This window comes from Agelaius phoeniceus, chromosome 23 (genome assembly GCF_051311805.1).
Source record: "Agelaius phoeniceus isolate bAgePho1 chromosome 23, bAgePho1.hap1, whole genome shotgun sequence".
In the NCBI taxonomy this organism is placed as follows: Eukaryota; Metazoa; Chordata; class Aves; order Passeriformes; family Icteridae; genus Agelaius; species Agelaius phoeniceus.
The window spans coordinates 7,117,183-7,138,730 of NC_135287.1; the positions used below are offsets into that span (position 1 = coordinate 7,117,183).

At 49.6% G+C, this 21,548-nt stretch overlaps 1 protein-coding gene across 4 annotated transcripts; it reads left to right on the forward strand.

Annotated features, from left to right (window-relative positions):
* The first annotated feature begins 255 nt into the window (after window positions 1-255).
* TTC12 (tetratricopeptide repeat domain 12) lies at window positions 256-16,763 on the forward strand. 4 transcript variants are annotated; one of them, XM_077189996.1, is made up of 21 exons: window positions 257-1,013; window positions 1,683-1,843; window positions 2,118-2,148; window positions 2,623-2,700; window positions 3,081-3,202; window positions 4,011-4,070; window positions 4,417-4,488; window positions 4,839-4,899; window positions 5,693-5,881; window positions 6,612-6,678; window positions 7,193-7,281; window positions 7,842-8,007; window positions 9,165-9,257; window positions 9,424-9,487; window positions 10,155-10,307; window positions 11,275-11,373; window positions 12,260-12,328; window positions 13,045-13,146; window positions 14,068-14,167; window positions 15,595-15,820; window positions 16,608-16,763. In XM_077189996.1, exons 1-21 carry the CDS (start codon window positions 950-952, stop codon window positions 16,681-16,683), a joined length of 2,142 nt encoding a protein of 713 aa, XP_077046111.1. In that variant the 5' UTR covers window positions 257-949; the 3' UTR covers window positions 16,684-16,763. The 4 variants fall into 4 exon arrangements, with proteins under 4 accessions (XP_077046113.1, XP_077046111.1, XP_077046114.1 ...); XM_077189998.1 differs by lacking the exon at window positions 5,693-5,881 and having other exon boundaries at window positions 256-1,013; XM_077189999.1 differs by lacking the exons at window positions 257-1,013; window positions 3,081-3,202 and having other exon boundaries at window positions 1,740-1,843; window positions 2,623-2,829.
* The last annotated feature ends 4,785 nt before the right edge of the window (window positions 16,764-21,548 follow it).

The following is a 21,548-nucleotide window of genomic DNA, read 5'->3' on the forward strand; positions in this document are numbered from 1 at the left end:
CATCCCGGGCTGAGCCTGTGCCGGGAATGTACCGGGAATGGCCATCCGGGGATGAGTTTGTACCGGGAATGGCCATCCCGGGATGGGTTTGTACCGGGAATGGCCATCCCGGGATGGGTTTGTACCGGGAATGTACCGGGAATGGTCATCCGGGGATGGGTTTGTACCGGGAATGTACCGGGAATGGCCATCCGGGGATGGGTTTGTACCGGGAATGTACCGGGAATGGCCATCCGGGGATGGGTTTGTACCGGGAATGGCCATCCCGGGATGGGTTTGTACCAGGAATGGCCATCCCAGGCAGCGCAGCTCCGCGGTGCTCGGGCTCCCTGCGGTGGCCGACTGCTTCCATCGCCGCCGCCTCGCAGAGAGCCGGGAAGCCTTTCAGGAGATCGCAACAGGAAAACAGCCCGAGTCTGGCATAAAAATCGGGACGAGCCTCAGGCTGGACATCGGCAGGAATTGCTCCGTGAAAGGTTGAACCATGGGCAGGGGCTGCCCGGGGGGATTGAGGTGCCCGTCCCTGGATGTGCCCGGGATGGCCCGGACGTGGCGCCGGAGCTCTGGGCTGGGGACAAGGTGGGGACGGACACAGGGAGCGCTCGGTGCTGCCGGAGCCCCTTTCCAGCCGGGATAACCCCGGGATTCGGCACGGACCTGCCGCTTTCCCGCCAAACTACCGGCTCATTTGCATAACCGCGCCCATTTAATTTAAATAGCGCGACCGTTCTTATTTGCATAACCCCCGCTTTTCATTTGCATCGCCGCGCCCACCCTCGGGTGCCGCGTCCGGCGCGTTCCCCTGGCAACGGCGCCGCGGGTTCGAGCTCGGCCCCGGCGGCTCCCGCTGCCCCTCGGTGTCCCCTCGGTGTCCCGTCAGTGTCCCCTCTGTGTCCCCTCTCTGTGTCCCGTCTGTGTCCCCTCTCTGTCCCCCCGGTGTCCCCCGGCCATGCTGCGCGACAAGGACACCGAGGCGGATTTCCAGCGCTTCCTGCGCCGCGTGGACGATGTCAGTGAGTGGCCGGAGGGGCGCGGGGACAGCGCGGGGACACCGAGGGGACAGCCGGGGAAGGGGAGCCAGGAGCGGGGCCGAGGACGGCGGAACATCGGAGGGAAAGGGGCAAATCCCCGCTGTGCCCCGGCCGGTTCGGTTTGTTCGGTGTTTGCCGGGGGCTCGGAGGGGCTCTCGCCTTTATTTGGGACGCTGAGAGCCGCTTCCTTCTGTGCATTTCGGTAATGGTGACAGAAACTGCAGGGGGCTCCCGAAAGTGACGGAAACTGCAGGTTTCTGTCCTGAAAATGACGGCAAATCCACCCTGGGAAAGTTTCTGTTTATTCGAAGTGCCGCTTGTTTCTGTGGATTTCATTATTGTTTGCAGAAACTGCAGGTTTCTGTCCTTAAAGTGACACGAAATCCACCCTGGGAAAGTTTCTGTTTATTCCAAGTGCCCAAGGCCACGCTGGAGCATCCCGGCCTATGGGAGGGGTCCCTTCCCATGGGACTGGGTGGGTTTTAGGGTCTTTTGCACCCCAAACCACCCTGGGATTCAGTGGTTTTATGGTAAAAGCCATCCTGGTCAGCACTGCCTTCAGAGCAGGTGCCACCTGAACTCCCGGTGCTTCCACGTTTGAAGTCCTATGTGTACATTTATTTTATCTGGGATTTTTCTGTGATTTTTTAGCCAATTTGCTGCAAGACCTGAAGTCCCCGGACTCAGCAGTGCAGGAAAAAGCCATTGCTGAGACAGAGAAAAGGCTCCGAGAGCAAGGGGCCAGCAGGGAGGAGGAGGAGGAGGAGGAGGAGTGCAGGACCACGGTGAACAGAACACTCATCAACACTTCTGTAAGGGCTTCTCCCTCTGGAATTAAGGCTGGGCTCAGTCCGGGTTAAAGACACAGATGGGAACTTCCCAGGACTGCCAGAATTTATCAAATCTTTACCATTTTTTGTTTAAATGTCAAACTGGTGCTCCTGCTGTCAGGCTGGGGGTTTCAGACATTCCTGATGCTGCTGTGGCTTTGTGCAGCCCAGCCAAGTGTCCCTGCGCTGCTGGGGCTTTTCCCAAACCATTTGTGGCTTTTCCCAAACCATTTGAGCTCTGTTTCTGTTCTTCCAGGGCACGCCGAGGGTGCAGGCAGCAGATGCAGGTAGGACACTGCTCCTGTCTAAAACCAAGCTCTAAAACCAGTTCCAGCAGGGATGGAGCTCATGCAAGAGCTGATTCCGCCCCTTTTCCTGGCGTCTGTAACCAAAATTCAGTCACACCCAGGAGCACACTCGAGGTCTCAGCAGCGTGGCTGTGTTTTCCACAGGTGGGAGCCTTGTTCTCTTCTGGCTCCTCATCTTTTTACACTTTTTACTGTGAATTTCAAAGCGAACCTGTTTGTGTGGCCCCGGGGAGGAGCAAGGCAGGTGTGCAGCTCCTCAGGGGTGGCATCATCCTTGGCTGTGACAGCCTCTCAGCCACTTCCACTTGAATTGCTGAAACGGCCCCTTGGTGCTGGCTTTTATTAAGAAATGACTCAGAAGTACCCTGGGAATTACTGGTTTTTTTCACTATTTTAATGAAGTTTGCTCTTCTTTTTCCCCTCTAAAATGCCACCAACTCTGCTCTTTGGAAGATGGCTTCCTGGCAGCTTTGGAGAAGGATGCCAAGGAACGGGCGCAGAGGAGGAGGAGGAATGAGCAGCTGGCAAACGGTGACTGCTGAGAGCAGCTCCAGAAACCCCTGCCAGGGGCTGGGGGAGGCACAGCTGGGCTCGTCTGAGCCCTGGGACGGGCTCAGGGCTCCTCAGAGCTGCTGCTCCTGGTGCTCTGCACGATCTCAGGTGGTGGAGCTGGTCTGGGATGCTGGGAGGGGAAGGGAACACTCAGTTCTTCCTCTGGAAGGGGAATGGTTGCAGGGAAATAATGGAAATAATGGAAATAATGGCAATAATGGCAATAATAGCTGGGCTGGAACCCTGGGGCTGTTCCAGCAGGAGAGCCTGGCTCTGCCTGCTCAGTCCCACTGGGGGATGAAATAAATTAAATACTGATGGACATTGTTGCTGTTCTCAATGCACTCTGCTGCTCTCAGCCCTGAAGGAGCAGGGCAACGAAGCCTTCAGGGCAGGAGACTTTGCTCTGGCCATCCAGAGGTACTCAGAGGGGCTGGAGAAGCTGAGGGACAAGCAGGAGCTCTACACAAACAGGGCCCAGGTCAGTGCCAGGGCAGGAGCCACTTCTGGCTGGGTTTTGTGTGGCTGTGCCAGGGTAAAAGCCCAAACCATTGTTCTGTTACACCCCTTGGGTGTGGTGAACCCCTGCTCCTGCACAGCAAGTGAGGGAAAATCCTTCCAATTCCCAGTTTGATTCAAATACTCTGCATTTTTTATTATCAATAAAAAAATAAAATAATAAATATTATTTATAGTATATATAATATAATAACACTATATATTAATAATATACTATATACTATATATTATATATAATAGGTAATATATACTATATAATATATAGTATGTAGTATATACTATACACTATATACTATATATATTATATATATTGTATCTATTATATATATTGTATAATATGTATTCTGTATTCTATATTCTATATCCTATACTCTATATTATATATTATAGATATATTAGATATATTAGATAATAGATATATTTTAATATATTATATTATATTATATTATATTATTACATAAAAATTATTATTTTCCAAGAATCACTTCTATAACTGCAGAGTGAAATATTTGCTTTGCAGTCTCTGTTTGCCTTGTGCACTCTGTATGTTTGTGTGTCATTTAGAATTCTATTCCATTGATTCTAAATTAGAACATCCAGGGAGATGGCAGACGAGTTAAGAATGGAAATTACCCTGCAAAATCAATGGCCAGGCCAATCAGCAGCCTCATTTTATTCTTTTTAATTAGCCAGTGTTTGTGCAACAGTGAGCAGAAATTGCTTAAAGGATTCCAATTCTTCTGCCTGGACTTTTTTTCTGTTTATTTCAGGCCTACCTGAAGCTCCATGAGTATGAGAAAGCCATCAGTGACTGTGAGTGGGCATTAAAGGTAATTCCACAATTGCCACGTAGAAAAGACCCCTAAAATCAGCATTATTTACAGAAATCCATATTTTTTGTCTCAAATTAACTGGAAAATAATCACCTTTTGGAAACCCTGCTTTCTGTCCTCACCTCAAGCCTGTGGTTTTTGGTTTTCTGTGGGCAATAATTCAGCATAAAAATATTAGCCACCACTAATAAATGGTATAAACACCCTGATCTTTGCTTTGGGCAGCTCTACTAATAATCAGAATTTGAATAATTAATTATTAGTAATCAGAATGCTAGAAAACATACTGAAAGGCTGAAATGTTCTGAAGACATAACTCATAATAATTTCTGGTTTACCTCAGTGCAATAAGAACTGCCTGAAGGCCTATTTCCTCATGGGGAAGGCTCACCTGGCCCTGCAGCACTTCTCTGAGGTGAGCTGGGTGAATCCTGGGGCCCTGGGCCCACATTTTGTTCTGCTTTGGGGGGTGAGAGGGACAGAGTTCCATGCCATGCCTCAGTTCCTGTTTTCCAGGAACTCTGATTCTTTGCTCCTTGGGTTTTACTGGAAAATTCCCTTTGAATTTGCAACAGCAGGCAGATGTAGGGACTGAGAATATCTGGCTTTTTTGGGAGTTTTGCCATCTGTGTCCCCATAAATGTTACTTTTCCCATTTATTAAGGGCTGTGGCCCCAGAAACCTTTGGGATCTGACTGGGATATCATTGCTATCACTGATTCCTGTTTCCAGCTGCAACTCAGAGCCCTTTTTGTCCCCCTGCAGTCCAGGCAGTGCTATGAGAAGATGCTGCAGATTGATCCCCAGAAGGAAAACCTCTTTAAAGGTGAGAAATAGATCTTTTCACCTGTGTTATCTGCTGAAGGGGGAGCAGAGCTTCCCTGCCACACTTGGTTTCCCTGTCACCTCCTGCCACTGTGATATTTCATGAAAAATCCATTGGCCAGGATTTCTTCTCCTGGGAAGCTTCAGCTTCTCCCTGTTTTGCTCCTCTGGAATGTGATTTGGAGAATTGTTTACAAAACATGTGAATTGTTTTTAATTAATGGCCAATCCCAGTCCAGCTGTGTTCAGACTCTCTGGGCAGTCATGGGTTTTTAATTATTCATTCCTTTCGGGCTTTCTGATGTCTCCTTTCTTTTTCTTTAGTATAGTTTTAGTATATCATTATCTTATCATGTTATGTTATGTTACATTACATTACATTATATTATATTATATTATATTATATTATATTATATTATATTATATTATATTATATTATATTATATTATGATGTTATGTTATATTAATTATATATAGACATATATTATTATATTATATTATATTATATTACATTACATTATATTACATTACATTCTATCATATTATGAATTATATAATGTATAATTATATATTATATATATTTTATATAGAAAAATATAATATAATTATAATAATATAATATAATATAATATAATATAATATAATATAATATAATATAATTACTATAATATAGTTAATATATATATATAATAATTAATATAATATTATAATATATAAGCCTTCTGAGAACTTAAAGCCAATTCTGTTCTCTCCCCTGCTGCTGGGGACCCTCCCGTCCCCCGTCCCCCTCTCAGAGTGCGTGGCCGAGGCCAGGCTGGAGGAGCAGAGGCTGAGGGAGGAGCAGAGAGCGCAGAGGGAGCTCCAGGCCGGGAGCGTGGCTGCTCTGCCCATCCAGGAGCTGCTGCAGAGGCTCCGCCGCCCTGGCCACGACCTCCCCTACTACACAGGGGCCGTGGTGCTGCTGGCAGGAGCCGTGAGCTCTTGTGAGTCTTTGCTGCAAAATGTTCATTTTGTTAATTGTTGTTGATTCTGGGAGGTGTAAGCCAGGCAGAGGAGGGCAGGGCAGCAGCTTTTAAAGGATATTAGTGGATACAGCCCAGTAACTGTTCCTGGATTTCAAACACAAAACTGGCAATGGTGGATATTTCAGCTTGGCCACTGGGTGTTTACAGCACCTTTTAGCATCAGACTGATGCTGTAGCTGAGCTGCTGAGAGTCCTTGGGGATTTGGGGTCTCACTTGTCTGTAAATATTTGTAATTCATAAATATTTGTAATATTTGTAATTTGCAATGTTTGTTTCTAAATATTTGTAATTCTTTGTTAAAGCCCATTGAGTTACAAAGCCAATTTTGTGTTTCAGCCTTCCTGAATAATATAATTAATATAATATAATTAATATAATATAATTAATATAATAACTATAAATAATATAATTAATATAATACAATATAATGTAATATAATTAATATAATATAATATAATTAATATAATTAATAATTCTTTCACTTGAACCCAACAGCACCAGGCATGAACCAGAGCAATTTTCAGCTTCAGAACCACTCCTCCTTCCCTCCTCCCTGAATTCTCCCCCATTCCCAGGGATGTTTTTCCCCAGAGCTGCTGCTGCTGTGACCTTTTCTTTTAGCACTGCTCAGGAAGAGCAGGAGCCTGCCTGGCTGTGGCCCAGCTGAGTTTGTCTGTGCTCTTGCAGGCACTGGGCAGACGCTCTTCAGGACAAACAATGGCTTCAGTATCCTGAGCAACGAGGCTGTCAGAGGGTGAGAGCTCCCCGAGGGCCTCTCCAGCCTGGGGAAATGCAATATTGTTTTCAAGAAACAGAACCAGCCCTTGAAATGCAGCTGGACCGATCAGAGGGGGATGAAATGCCAGATTTGAGTGTGTGAATGGAGGCACTTGTACCTGCCTGTGGCACAGACAGTGCTCCCTCAGATGCAGGAGGAGAAGCCCTGGGTTGCTGGTGGTGTCTGCTCTGGCTGGGCACTTCTCCCATCCCTGGTGCTGAGGGCAGCTGTGCAGGAAAATCTGAGTGGGAAAGAACATGTGAAGGCTCAGGGGGCACCCCTGGGGCTGGGCTTGGGCACCAGGGAATATTTGGGTGCTCCTGGCACTTTTTAGCTTCCATATTTTGGGTTTTTTTAGTTCATCCATATTTTGGGTGGGGGCTGCAGACAGACCTGAGGGGTGAACCATGTACAAATCCCCATTCCCTGGATATTTCCCGTGGTTTGAGCCACCCTTTGCTCTGTCCACAAGCTGACTTTTCCCATCCAGGGCCTTCTGTGCAGAGAGCAAAAGCCCTGCTGAGGTGGAGCTCTGTGTTTCCCTTCTGCTGCTGTGGCAAGCTGCCTGTGCTGGCAATGGTAAAGGAATCCCCCTCATCCCTGTTAATTAATGTGGGATTCATTTGGCATTTCTGGGCTGGGGCTGGGGCTGGGCATGGCCACCCCTCTCCCAGAGCACCTGCATCCATCCAGGCGTGGTTGGAACCCAAGTTTTGCAGGTCAGAGGAGGTGTTGGGTGCAGGATGGAATTTCCACTCTCTGAACATTTCCAATCCACCCAAGGGGTGGGCAGTAAATTCCCTGGGATTTTTGCTGCTCCTAAGATAATACCCCTTGCAGAGTTTTCTCTGTTTTAAGTAGTTACACCTGCAAAAAGCAGAGTTTTACAGAAGAGAAGGCTGAATTTATTTAGAATTATCAATCCACAGCGCTTGGGCAGGTACCTGCCTCTGTTTTTAGGGAATACCCACGTGAGTGAGAGATGGGCTGGGGTGGGCGCTAAAGTGGAAATGCAGAACATTGTGTTGGCTTGTGGGGTTCAGCTGATGCCAAATAAAATATTCATGCAGAAAAAAATAAAATAAATGAAACAAGGAGGCCGATGAGGGACATTGCAGAGATTTTCTGTCCCTTTCCAGAGGAAAACCAGCGTGTGCTGCTGGCCCAGGCCGAGGTGGGTGCCCAGCTGCCGGAGCTGCTGTCCTGTGGCACAGCCCAGATCCAGAGGGAGGCCCTGGCACTGATCTCCCTCTACTCTGAGCACGAGGGGGGCCGGAGGCTGCTGGGCAGGCAGGACCTGAGCAGGTGAGAGCAGCAGGGAAAGCTCCAGGCAGGGCTCAGAGCTGGCCCAGCTCAGGGGAACAAAGGGGACTCAGGGTGCCCTCATGGCTCTGCACAGCTCCTCAAAGGCTGGGCTCTGCCTGCAGGGCCTGACAGAGCCAGAGCACACAGCCTCGAGCTGCACTGAGGGAAATACAGGCTGGGTGTTGGGGAAAAGTTGTTTACAGAAAGGGAAATAAAGTTCTGGAATGTTCTGCCCAGGGAGGTGGTGGAGTGCCCATCCCTGGGGGTGTTTAACAAAGCCTGGATGTGGCACTGGGGGCCAGGGTTTAGTGAGGTGCTGGGGCTGATGATCTTTGGGATTTGATGATCTTTGAGGTCTCTTCCAACCCAGTGATTCTGTGAATTCTCTGAATTCTGTGACTTCTGTGAATTTGGGGGAATTTTGGGAATGCCCAGGGAATGGGAATGGTGGAGTCACCATCCCTGGGGGTGTTTAACAAAGCCTGGATGTGGCACTGGAGGCCAGGGTTTAGATGAGGTTTTGTTGGGGCTGGGTTGGATTTGATGATCTTTGAGGTCTCTCCCAACCTGGTCATTCTGGGAATTCTGTGAATTCTGTGAATTCTGTGAATTCCTGAGGGGACCCAGTGGCACTGAGGCTTCTGCCCCTTGGGGACAGGCCTGGCCTGGCAGAAGTGGGAGTTGGGTGTTCTGATGTCCGAAATAAAGGATTTTAAATGAGTTCCTGTAATTTGGAGTCCCCTCCTCCAAACCCCTGTAGCTCTCAGGCAGAGCTCGCCCTGGTGCCTCTAAAATCTCCTGGATTGCAGCTGAGCCTCTCCTCATTTAAAAATTGGGATTCTGGGGTTATTTAGTGTTGCCATGGCTCACTGAGTGGGGAGGAAACCCCATTGCCTTTGTCCCTTGTCCTGCTGCTTCCTCCCCCTGAGAAATGCCCATTTACTGCTTTGGAGCAATAATGGGTGCTCATTGTCCATTTTCCTTGGGAGGAAAGGTGAAAGGAATGAGCCACATCTCAGAGGGTGCTTAAAAAGGCAGATTTAACTGTGGCTTCAAATACCAACAACCTAAAAAAATCCAATTTTGATCTTTAATGATTAAACCAAGGCTGACACCAATTTTTGGTTGTTTTTTTTTCTATATTATTTTAACACCAGATGGCTGCAGATTTTGATGGCATTTGTCAAGTGCACTGATGCAAGGGCTGATAGTGCCATGAACATCCTGTCTGACTTAAGTGGGGAGGAAAGGTAATTTATTTAAATTCCTCATTCATTTCTCTGAAGCTGTGTGAAATGAGCCAGGGACAGGCTGTTGGCCACCTCTGCTGTGAGCTTACTGAGAGGTTTCCATTGCTCCTCTCTTGCTTTTAGCTGTGTTTTTTGACTAAAACTTTGGTTCTTTATCCCCCAACAGGTTCCAAGCCCAGTGTCGGGCCACGCTCTCCACGGCTGTTTCACCTTTATTCACCCAGCTGCAGGTAGGGGAGATCTGATTTTGTATTTCCAGTTTGTTCTTGTGTGTGCTGGGCAAAGGGATTTTTTCCAAAAAATATGACTGTGACACCTTGGGCAGCTGGGGCTCACCAGAGAGCGCCTGGAGTGCCAGAGGGTGGCACACACACCCAGAGGTGCTGTTTGCTGGTGGTTTGGGCTGATTCTGCTTTGAAAATAAAGTGAAAATGAGGGAAATCTCCAAATTTTGGGCAGCTGGGGTTGATCAGAGAGCTCCTGGAGTGCCATTCTCCATGGCCAGAGGGGTGACACACACACAGTGCTGCTTGGGGCTGATCCTGCCTTGAAGACAAAGTGAAAATGAGGGAAATCTGCAAACTTTGGGCAGCTGGGGTTCACCAGAGAGCTCCTGGAGTGCCAGAGGGTGGCACACACACTCACACACACACACACACACAGGGATGTCCTGTTTGCTGGTTTGTGCTGACTTTGCCTTGCCTTGCTGTGTTTCCAGGTGTGTGCCAGGCAGGTGCCCTGGGCAGCCCTGGAGTGCCAGGGGGTGGCACACACACACACACACACACACACTCACACACACACACACACACACAGACACACACACACTCACACACACACACACATGTCCTGTTTGCTGGTTTGTGCTGACTTTGCCTTGCCTTGCTGTGTTTCCAGGTGTGTGCCAGGCAGGCGTGTGCCAGGCAGGTGCCCTGGGCAGCCCTGGCCCGTGCCCTGGCCGTGCTGGGCAGGCTCTGTGCAGATGTTGGGCTGAGGGCACAGCTGGCTCAGAGCAGGGAGTGCTGGCAGGCCTGCCTGGAGCTGCTGCTGGTAAAGGGAATCCCCAGCCCTCCCCCTGTCTGTCTGTCTGTCTGCGCCCCTCCCAGCCCTGAGCCCTTCCCTCTGAATGGGGTTTGGGGGAGGTCTCAGAGCTGCCCCCCTCAGCCATGTCCCTTCACAGTGGCCCCGTCCTGCTGGCAGCTTTTTCTACAGCCTCAGGTCAAATAAAGGATTTCCTTGTGGGTCTGTGCTCTTCAGCACAGAAAGTTTCAAATTCTAGTTTTAAATTCTTCAGCACAGAAAGTTTCAAACTCTTCTGCACAGAAAGTTTGAAATTCTTGTTTTAAATTCTTCAGCACTGAGTTTCAAATTCTTCTGCACAGAAAGTTTGAAATTCTTGTTTAAAATTCTTCAGCACCAAGAGTTTAAAGTTCTAGTTTGAAATTCTTCAGCACTGAAAGTTTCAAATTCTTCTGCACAGAAAGTTTGAAATTCTTGTTTGAAATTCTTCAGCACATAAAGTTTGAAATTCTTGTTTAAAATTCTTCAGCACAGAAAGTTTGAAATTCTACTTTAAAATTCTTCAGCGCACAAAGTTTAAAATTCTACTTTAAAATGCTTCAGCGCATGAAGTTTAAAATTCTAGTTTAAATTTCTTCAGCACAGAAAGTTTAAAATTCTACTTTAAAGTTCTTCAGCAGAGAAAGTTTGAAATTCTAGTTTTAAATTCTTCAGCACAGACAGTTTAAAATTCCAGGATTGTAGCACCTTCCAGAGGAGGCTGTGCTGTGAGCACAGTCCCCAAACCCCGAAGGTTCATGGGGTGGGAAGGATCTTTGTGACGCCCCAAACATCCCAGGTTTGGGGTGCAGCTTTGGGGTGCAGCTTTGGGTGCCACACGTGGGTTGGTGTCGTGGGGTGGCCTCAGCTCTGCTCCTCCCAGAACCTTTCCTGCCCTGGAGCTGCCCCAGGAAGGGCCTGTCCTGCCCTGGGTGCTGATTCTGCTGCTCTGTGCCAGGATGGGAGCCCTGATGCCAGCCCTGGGTACCAGGACTGTGTGTTTGCAGTCCTGGGGCTGATGATGAACCTGCTGCTTGAATCCAACGGCACCATCCAGGTAAGAAACCTCTGGGAATTTAAAAAAAAATAAAAATTACAGTGTTGCAGGTTGTTTTTAAGGGTGGGTGATAATTTAAGTAGGCTGGGAAGTGAAAAAAGCTTCAGGATTTTCTCCTCTGCCACCACCTCCAATATATAAACAGCCATGAGGAAAAACCAGTGTCGAGTGCACAAATGATCTTTCTGTGGTGGTGTCAATGTTTTGTTTGGAATCCCTCTCCAGCTGTGCCGTGTTCTGAGGTCCTGGTTCCACATTCCCAATTTTCCAAAGCTCAGGATCCCATCAGGAGTTCCCAGGTTGCTGCAGAGCTGCTGACTCCTGCTGTCCCCTGAGCTCCAGGGCATTCCTTTGGCCTTGGACCCATTTCTGCTCCAGCCCTCCCAGCTCAGTTTTCCCTGAGATTTCCCTGAGTTTCCCCTATCTTTTCCCTGAATATTCCCTGTGTTTTCTTCTCTATGTTTTCTTTCCTGACTTTCCCCTGAGTATTCCGTGTTTTCTTCCCTGTGTTGTTTTCCCTGTTTTCCCTGAGTTTCCCCTGTGTTTTCCCTGTGTATTTTTCCCTGAGTATTCCCTGTGTTATTTCCCCTGACTTTCCCCTGACTTTCCCCTGACTTTCCCCTTTCTCCTGACTTTTCCCTGACTTTTCCCTGTATTGTTTCCCCTGTGTTTTCCCCATTTTCCCCCTGATTTTCCCCTGATTTTCCCCTGAGTTTCCCCCATTTCCCCCCTGAGTTTCCCCTGTGTTTCCCCTGTGTTTTCCCCATTTTCCCCCTGATTTTCCCCTGTGTTTCACCTGATTTTCCCCTGTGTTTTCCCCATTTTCCCCCTGATTTTCCCCTGTGTTTTCCCCATTTTCCCCCTGATTTTCCCCTGTGTTTTCCAGGACTTTGCTGTGCCCATCAGTGGCAGGTGCCTGGCTCTGCTCAGCCACCAGGACGGAAGGATTGTCACAGTAAGTCACTCACCAAAGCTGGGTTTGGCTCTCCTGAGCTCCTCAGAGCCAACTTCTGCCCTGTGCAGGAGGCTTTGAAGCCTAAAACATTCCTAATAGCAATAAAGAAATAACAAACCACTTTTATAATCATTTTTATATGGTTTGATGCAGGAGGTTTTCAAGGTTCCCTTGAAATCTGCTTCATAGAAGCTCTTAAAAACCATTTCAGTGTGAAACCCTTTAAAAATCAGCGGAGAAGCAGAGCAGCCAGAGCAGTTTGGGTGTTGAGCTGTTTCCCTTTGCAGTTCTTGTGTGGGATTTACAGCTGGAATGGGGTGGACTCAGGGAGAGCAGCTCCTGCAGGCAGGGGCAGATGGGGGCTCTGAGTCCCTTCCTGAGCTCCCAGGAGCTGCTCTGAGCTGTTCCACCTCTCTCAGTGCCTCTGCTCTCTACCAGGAGTTTGTGTTTTTATTTTTTAATGAATGAACACCCAGGGTCCCAGTTTGGGTTCCTCTCTCCCTGTGCTGAAGCTCTGCTGTGCTCAGTTTCCAAAAAAGCCACATCCTGAAGATGTTCTTTGTTAGACTCTGCAATTCTGGGATTTCCTTAATTCCTGTGAATTTCTCCTTCCAGCACTTGAATTACTTCAGTTTTACCATGCAAGAACAAACCAATTAAGCTGCCTGGACTAATAAAAGTTTTGTTTTGTTTCTCTCTCTTTCCCCCTGGCTTAGAGAGCCACTGGAGTGCTGAGCCGTGTCCTGCCTGCGTCCCCCTCAGCCGTGCAGGAGGTGGTGGGAGCAGGAGTGGTGAAGAAAATGCTCAAATTCTTGAAAGTAAATCCAACTTCCTTTATTTCTGCCTGCAGTGTCCCCTGAGCAAATCTACCTCCCCCTGGCTTTATCCTCCTTTCCCTGGAGGCTGTGTCTGCATCCTTGTCCATTGTAACACTGCTTCCAGGGTTCATTTTAAATTTTTTAAAAATTCTTAATTCTAATTCTTCTTTAATGTTTTTGTTTAATTTTTTATTTTAATTTTTTCTTTAATTGTTCTTAAAATTTTTTCGTTCTTAATTCTAATTATTCTTTAATTTTTTTCTTTAATCTTTTTTCATTTATTTTTTCCTTTCTTCTTAAATTTTAAAAAAATTCTTAATTCTAATTCTTAATTTTTTTCTTTAACTTTTTTCTTTTAATTTTTTCTTTAATTCTTTCTTCTTACATTTTTTAAAAAAAATTCTTAATTCTAATTCTTCTTTAATTTTTTTCTTTAATTTTTTTCATTTCTTTTTTCCTCTAATTCTTTCTTCTTAATTTTTTTTTAATTCTTAATTCTAATTATTCTTTAATTTTATTTCTTTAATTTTGATGTATATCTGTGCCCAGCAGGTGTTTATGCAGAGCAAGTTAGTCTAGAAAAAAATCTGTGGCACGGGGCTCTTTGTCAAGGGGAGCTGATTTGAAAAGGATTGGCCTGCAGAGACCCAGGGAATGCTGTGTGTTCATTACTGGCAGGAATTAAATGAGATTTCTGTGATTCTCAGCTCATGTTCACCCTGAGATCAATGCCCTGTGAAGGTTTTTATTTAGCTGAGTGTGCCCCTGGGTTTGCCCACTTTGTTTGCTCACTGGGTTTTTTGTTCACTGGGATTTTTGCTCCCTGGGTTTTTTGCTCACTGGGATTTTTGCTCACTGGGTTTTTTGCTCCCTGGGTTTTTTGCTCTCTGGGTTTTTTACTCCCTGTGTTTGCCCCTTCAGGCTGGGGGACAGCTCACTTCCAGCTATGCCATAAAGACCCTTTCCGTCTGCACCAAGAGCAGCAAGAGAGCTCAGGAAGAGCTGCTGAAGGGGGATAAAAGTAAGTGAAACTGGTCATTTCCTATTAATATAAGCCCTGATTTCCAGGGCTGGGGGCTGTTTCTCCCTCTCGTCCTGGATTTATCCAGCCCATGTTCAGTGACCTCTGAGTGTTCAGGATTCTGGCCTGAGATGTTGCTGCTGTTCTCAGGTGTCAGAAGCCAAAACTCTGCCATCCTTAGGGGCAGCTCCCAGCTGAGCTTTGGTAGCTCTGGATGCACAGGAAGCTTTTTTATGTTCATTTTTCCAGCTATTCTCTCCACAACAATGTCTCAGCTTTTTTTATGTTCCTTTTTCGAGCTGTTCTCTCCACAGCAGCATCTCTGCTTTAAGGCAGTTAATAATAAAGCACTGGAATGCTGTTCCCAGGGAGGTGCTGGAATCACCATCTCTGGATGTGTTTAAAAATAGACTGGACATGGCACTGGGTGCTATGGTCTGGTTGAGGTGTGAGGGCACAGGTTGGGCTCGATGATCTTAGAGGTCTCTTCCAACCTCACCATTCTGGGATTCTGTGATTCTGTGATTCTGTGATTCTGTGATGTGGCACCTTCAGCTCTCTGTGAGAGAGATCTCTGGCCAAGAGGAGCTGAGGCAGCTCCTGGCTGCTGAAACCACCATGAAATCCCCTTTTTCCCCAGCTTTTCCAGGCAAACAGCACCAGAGTCACAGCTGGAGCAGCTCTGGCTGTGTGTGACAGAGATTCCCCCTCCTGCAGGGTTCCAGGTGCTGATGGAGCAGCCCTGGCTGTGTCTGACAGAGTTTCCCTCCTGCAGGGTTCCAGGTGCAGCCCTGGCTGTGTCTGACAGAGTTTCCCTCCTGCAGGGTTCCAGGTGCAGCCCTGGCTGTGTCTAACCGAGATTTCCCCTCCTGCAGGGTTCCAGGTGCTGATGGTGCAGCCCTGGCTGTGTCTAACCGAGATTCCCCTCCTGCAGGGTTCCAGGAGCAGCCCTGGCTGTGTCTGACAGAGTTTCCCTCCTGCAGGGTTCCAGGAGCAGCCCTGGCTGTGTCTGACAGAGTTTCCCTCCTGCAGGGTTCCAGGTACAGCTCTGGCTGTGTCTGACAGAGTTTCCCTCCTGCAGGGTTCCAGGTGCAGCCCTGGCTGTGTCTGACAGAGTTTCCCTCCTGCAGGGTTCCAGGTACAGCTCTGGCTGTGTCTGACCAAGATTCCCCTCCTGCAGGGTTCCAGGTGCAGCCCTGGCTGTGTCTGACAGAGTTTCCCTCCTGCAGGGTTCCAGGTGCAGCCCTGGCTGTGTCTGACAGAGTTTCCCTCCTGCAGGGTTCCAGGTGCTGCTGCGGCTGTATCTAACCGAGATTTCCCTCCTGCAGGGTCTCAGGAGCAGCCCTGGCTGTGTCTAACCGAGATTCCCCTCCTGCAGGGTTCCAGGAGCAGCTCTGGCTGTGTCTGACAGAGTTTCCCTCCTGCAGGGCTCCGGCTGCTGCTGGCGCTGCTGCGCTCCGGGGATGAGCTGACCGTGGCCAATGCAGCTTTCTGCCTCAGCCAGTGCCTGCTGCTGCCCGGGGCTGCCTCGGCCCTGCTGGGCTCTGGGGTGGTGCAGCTGCTGCTCAGGCACGCTGGGGGTGATGCTGCCAGGACCTCAGTGCAGCAGAACTCGGCCATTGCCCTGGGCAGGCTCTGTGTGGCTGAGCCAAGGTAAGCCCCAGAACCCCCTTTCTTAATTTCCCATTTCTGTTATTTCCCTTTTTGGTTATTTTGTTGTTATTATTATTCTGTGATTTCTGTTATATTTTTTATTTCCCTATTCTGTTATCCCTGAGAAAGCAACCAGGGGAAGATCTGGAGTTGTTGGGTTAATTTAGATAAACACTCCATGAATTCCATTTCTTTCCTCTGGCCAAAACTCCCCCTTGTGATCTGTCCCCAAATCCCTTTAGGGCTCCTGGGGTGCCAGTTCTGTCCCCACATCTCTCAAGGAGTTCATTGACCTGTGCTGGAAGAAATGCTGCTCATTTGGGATATTCAGACCTGTTAGGAGTCTGTAGACCCCAAATGAGCAGTAGAGAAAACATCAGCCCTGAGATTTGTCTGAAACAGCAGAGATAGAAGGGAAACTCTTACTTTTCTTAGTTTTCTTAATCTGAAATTAACCTATTTGAAGAATGTAATTTATGTGCCTTTCTGAGGGCAATGATAACTAGAAACTCTATTAAGAGTATCTGCATTAACTCTGTGTTATTATTATTATTATTATTAATAATAATAATAATACCAGTTTTATAATGAATAAATTATATTTTATATAAATACATAAATTATATTTTATATAATATATAGAATATTGAATATTTTATATTCAACATTTTATATTGAATATACTGAACTATTTATAGAATGAAACACCCCTGAAAGCTTGGGCAGAGCAGTGAGAGGTTAAAACTTTAATTTTTAGTCACCAGCTGTCCCCCTGTTGTCTCTGCAGGCACATCCATCAGCTGAGGAAGCTCAATGGCCTGGCCATCCTGAACTCCTCCATGAAATACGTGCAGAGCAGCTGAGCTCCTCAGAGCCCCTCCCCAGTGCCCTTCATCTCGCTGCTCCTGAGTTTTCATTGCTTTAATAAAATTAATTCAAAGCACATCAGCTTTTCAGTGGCTTTTTGGAGTGGTTTTGGTCCCTCACAGAAGGCAGTGAAGCAAAATCAGGAGGAAGGAGTTGATTTATTATCTCAGCTACCAGATAAAATACTCCCCTGCATTAGGCTGCCTTTGCTTTAATAATTGACATGAATTTAATAAATGGCCATTAGTACAGTGTAGCTCTTTTTGTTGGTTTTCAACACAGGAAACGGAAGCATTTATGACATTTCTGTGAAGAATAAGCACAGGCCAGCCCAGTTTGAGTTTGAAATGGCTCTTCAGCTCCTCTCCTTGGCACCTGGGGCTGTCAGTTCTGGGGGAACCTTTGTCCCCTCAAATTCTCCAGCAGCTTTTCCCAGAGAGAGAGAGAGCAGCTGGATCAGCTTCCCCATTGTGAAAAACACCAACCCTTTGTTTTTAAAATGTTAAAAGTAAAATATTTATAAATTATAAAATTAAATTATAAATTTATAAATTTATATTTATAAATTATAAATTTATAATTAGAGTTATAAAAATATTTGTGAAAAGCCAATCATAAAATACACGTTTTTCCCACCCCTGGAGAGAAGGGATGTTCTAGGATGGAAAGGGTGCGACAGATCACCTCAATTTAATAATCTGGGAGGTTTGGGGTTGCAAACACAGGTAAAAACCCTCACCTGAGGGCTCAGGTGCTCTGCAGGTCACAGGAATTTTCCTTTCTGTGGGAGGGGGAAAAGCTGCAGGGTCCTGCCAGGGAGGGGAGGGCAGGGCTGGGCTGGCACTGGGGTCAGGGAGCTCCTGCTGGACCCTGGCCCAGCCTGGGCAGTGGGGAAAATATTGTTCAATAATGGAGAATATTGTTAAATAATGGGGAATATTGTTAAATAATGGGGAATAGTGCTGAATAATTGAGAATATTGTTCAGTAATGGGGAATATTGTTGACTAATGGAAAATATTGTTCAATAATGAGAATATTGTTCAATAATGGAGAATATTGTTGAATAATGGTGAATATTGTTGAATAATGGAGAATATTGTTGAATAATGGAGAACATTGTTGTTCCCAGCTGTCATTAGGGCCCTTATCTGCCCCTGCTCAGGTGTTCAGTGCCCTCACACAGGCAGGGCAGTGTCAGGATCCTCTCTCAGCCTGGCTGCAGGTTTGTGTGCCTGGCACTGATTCCTGCTGCCTGCAGGGGATGTTTACAGGTATTTGGGGGCTTTGTGGCTAAAAGAAAGGGTGTAGCTGTGATTGTGCCCCAGAAGCCTCTGGGCTCTCTCTGCTCAGGAAGGTTTGAGCTCTGTGCTGGTTTCACTGTGGTTTCTGTTCCTCCCTAGGATCCAGGCTGATCCCTGTGGATGTTTGTAGTGCCACAAACCGGCAAAAAAAAAATCAGAATTATAGAATAGTTCAGTTAAAAATGACCAACACCATCACCCAGTGCAGCTGCCTGAGCTCTCCAGGGCTGAGCAGAAGTCAGGGTGTGTTCAGGGCATTGTACAAAATCCCCTCTCCAGGGAACCCTTGCAGTGTTTTACCTCCTTTTTGGCTAAAAAATGCCTCCTAATACCGAGCTTGAACTCAGCATCTCCCCTCCATGTCTCCATGTCCTCCTGGGCAGCTGCAGAGAGCCAGGAGGTCTCCCCTGATCCTGCTTTTCCCCTGCTCTGGCTGCCCCCAAGCCCCTCACATCCTCCCCAGGGAGGGTTTCAACCCCTGCCCAGGGCTGCTCTGGTGTTCACAGGCACATTTTCCACCTTTTGGATGCAAACCTGCCCAGCTCTGCTCTTTTGTTCAAAACCCATTGATTCCAATTGGTGCAGGGTTTTTTTTCCTGGACCAGGTTATTGGTTGGTGTCTGGCCTAAGCTCCTATAAAGTGACCCAGCCCTCTGCTGCCCTGCAGAGCAGCACCTGGGAGGCAGCAGTGAGCCCAGGGAGCTGCTGCCAGCTGGGACATCCTTCACTGGGATGGCTCAGGACATGCAGGAAAAATTCCCCCTCTTGGTCCTGCTGGCAGCTGCACTGCTGGAATTGTCAGGTGAGTGCTGGGCTTTGGTTTGCTTTCCAGAACTGCTGCTCTGCTGCTTTTCTGCCTCTGCTATTGCTGCTTTTCTGCCTCTCTGGCTCTGCTCTTGCTGCTTTCCTGCCTGTCCTGGGCCAGCCTTAGGGGCTCCTCTCTGGAAATCAAGGGCTCCTCTCTGGCTGCTTCATGCCTTGGGTGCTTCAGCTGGTGCCGAGTGGCAGCAGCAGAGGAGGAGGGTGGGAATGGGAATGGAAATGGGACTGGGACTGAGAATGGGATTGGGAATTGGAATAGGGCTTGGAATGGGACTGGGAATTGTAATGGGAATGGGAGTGGGAAGGGACTGGGAATAGCAATGGGAATATGGAACTGGGAATGGAACTGGGATTGGGACTCGGAATGGGGCTGGGAATTTGAATGGGATTGCGAATGGGGCTGGGAATGGGACTGGGATTAGGACCAGGAATGGCACTGGCACTGGGACTGGCACTGGCAGTGCTGCCCCGTTCAGCTGTGCTGAGGTGCTGCTGCAGCAGCTCAGGGCTGACTCCAGCTGACCCCAAGGGCTGTCCTGTGTCCCCAGGTGCCTCCAGGAGTGGCCGTGCTGGCGGTGGGGCGCTGGCCCTGAGCCCTGCTGGAGCAGCCCAGCCCAGCCCCGAGCCCAGCACCGAGGGGGACAGGGCTGAGGGCACCTCCCCGAGCCCAGGAGCTGCTCCCAGCCCTGGAAGGAGCAGCAAAGGCAGGAACTCAAGCTCAGCTGTCACAAAGGGCTCAGCACACCCAGCCCAGCTGCCTGCTCCTCACAGCCTCCCTTCTGCACTGTGGATGGAAGCCCCAGCTGCTGAGGGATCCCTTCCATCTCCATTCCAGGCTGGCACCAGCGATGGACAGCAGCCCCTCTCTTTGCCTGTCAGCTGCACCGAGCACCTTCCCCCGGGGAGCAACAGGAGCTCCCAGGAAATGGCAATCCAAGGAGATGCTGCTCCCTGGGCAGGGACAGGGAGCCCTGGGAATCCTCCCTCCCCTGAGAGCCCACAGCCTCCTCTGAGCTCATCCTCATTAACCCAGCTGTGGATTTCCACACCCAGACCTTCCCCAGCTCCCAAAGAAGCAACTCCTGCCCTCTCTCCAGGCATGCCCACCTTTGGGAACGGTGACCTCCTGCCCTGGGATCCTGTCCCAGCAGGGCTCCAGCCTCCTGCTGCCTCTGCTGCTGCTGGGATGCAGCCCACAGGCCTCCACACCCCGAGCACCTCATCCTCACCTCCCGGCTCTGGCTCCCAGCTCCAAGGAGCTTCTGCCCCTCCTGTGCCCCAGGGAGCCTTGGCTGGGATGCTGCAGGTGAGCACAGGGAGAAGGAGCAAACCTGGTTCTCCAGCCCTGTCCCCAGCATCCAGCCCTGTCCCCAGAATTGATTCTCCTCAAGTGTCCCCAGCAGCCAGCTCTGTCACCAAAACTGATCTTCCACCACTGTTCCCAGCAGCCAGCCCCATCCCCAAAAGGGATTCTCCAGCCCTGTCCCCAGCATCCAGCCCTGTCCCCAAGGCCCCAGCCCTGTCCCCAGCAGCCAGCCCTGTCCCCAAGGCCCCAGCCCTGTCCCCAGCATCCAGCCCTGTCCCCAGCCCCTCTGGAGCACCCAGCCACAGGCCCCAGGCAGTTCCCAGCCTTGTCCCCCCCAGCCCCCCTGAGCTGGCAGCTCCTGCCCTGCCCTCGCCCCCATCCCAGCCTGGCCCAGGGGTGCCCAGGGAGGTGCCAGCAGCCCTGGCACAGGCTCTGGGGCACCAGTTCAGGACAGGCCCTGGTGCGGCTGCTGAGAGCCCCAGCACGGCCAGAGGGGAGCCCCTGGCCCTGCTGCCCTCGTCCCCAGTCCTGTCCTTCGTGCTGCAGAGCACTGAGAGCACAATCTGCCTGCAGCCCATGCAGGATTCCCCTCTGCCCCCTGGATTCCCCAGTTCCAGCCTTGGGGGGCTCCTTTCCATCCAGCAGGTCCTGGCAGCACCCAACTCTTCAGTGCTGGGCCTGGCACACTCCCAGCTGAGCCCCTCCAGCCTGGTCCTGGTCAGGCCTGTGTTTGTCCTGCTGCCCAGGGACAGGGCACAGGGGCTGCCCCCTCCTCAGGGTGGCCTCGGAATGGCCCCCCTGGCCACCAGCATGGGGACACCTGCCAGCAGCCAGGGCACCCCAGTGAACACCGGTCCCTCCTATGCCGCTGGGAAGTCTGTGGGAGCTGGGACTGCTCTGCCCACTGTGGCCAGGCAGCCAGCAGGGAGAGCAGAAGTCAGTTCTGAGCCAGTGCCAGCCAATCCTGTCCCTGCTGCCCTGTCCCCAGCTGTGCCCTCAGCCCCAGTCCCTGTGCTGGAGCCAAGGGTGAGCCCCACACTGCAGACCCTGCCCAGGCTGCCCGAGGAGGTGCAGATTGCTGCTCCCCATGCCCAGCAGGCCACTGCTCTGCTTTCCCTGGCAGCAGAGCCTGGCACCTCCCCTGTGCCCACCCAGAGCCTCCAATCTTCCCCTTCCAGAGGGTATTTCTCCACTGAAAGGCCGCAGTCTTCACCTGGAGCTGCTTTCCTGGCAGCAAAGGGACCCCGGGGCTCCCCAGAGCCTGGGGGCAGCACGGGGGCTGCAGGGCAAGGGGGCTCAGTGCCCACCCCCAGCCCAGCCCATGGCCCCTGCCCGGGCTGTTTGCCTTCCAAACCCCCTCCCAGGGCACCCCCCAGCACCAAAGCCCTGCAGGCCCATCCTCAGAGGCTGCCAGGCCCCGAGCTGCTGCC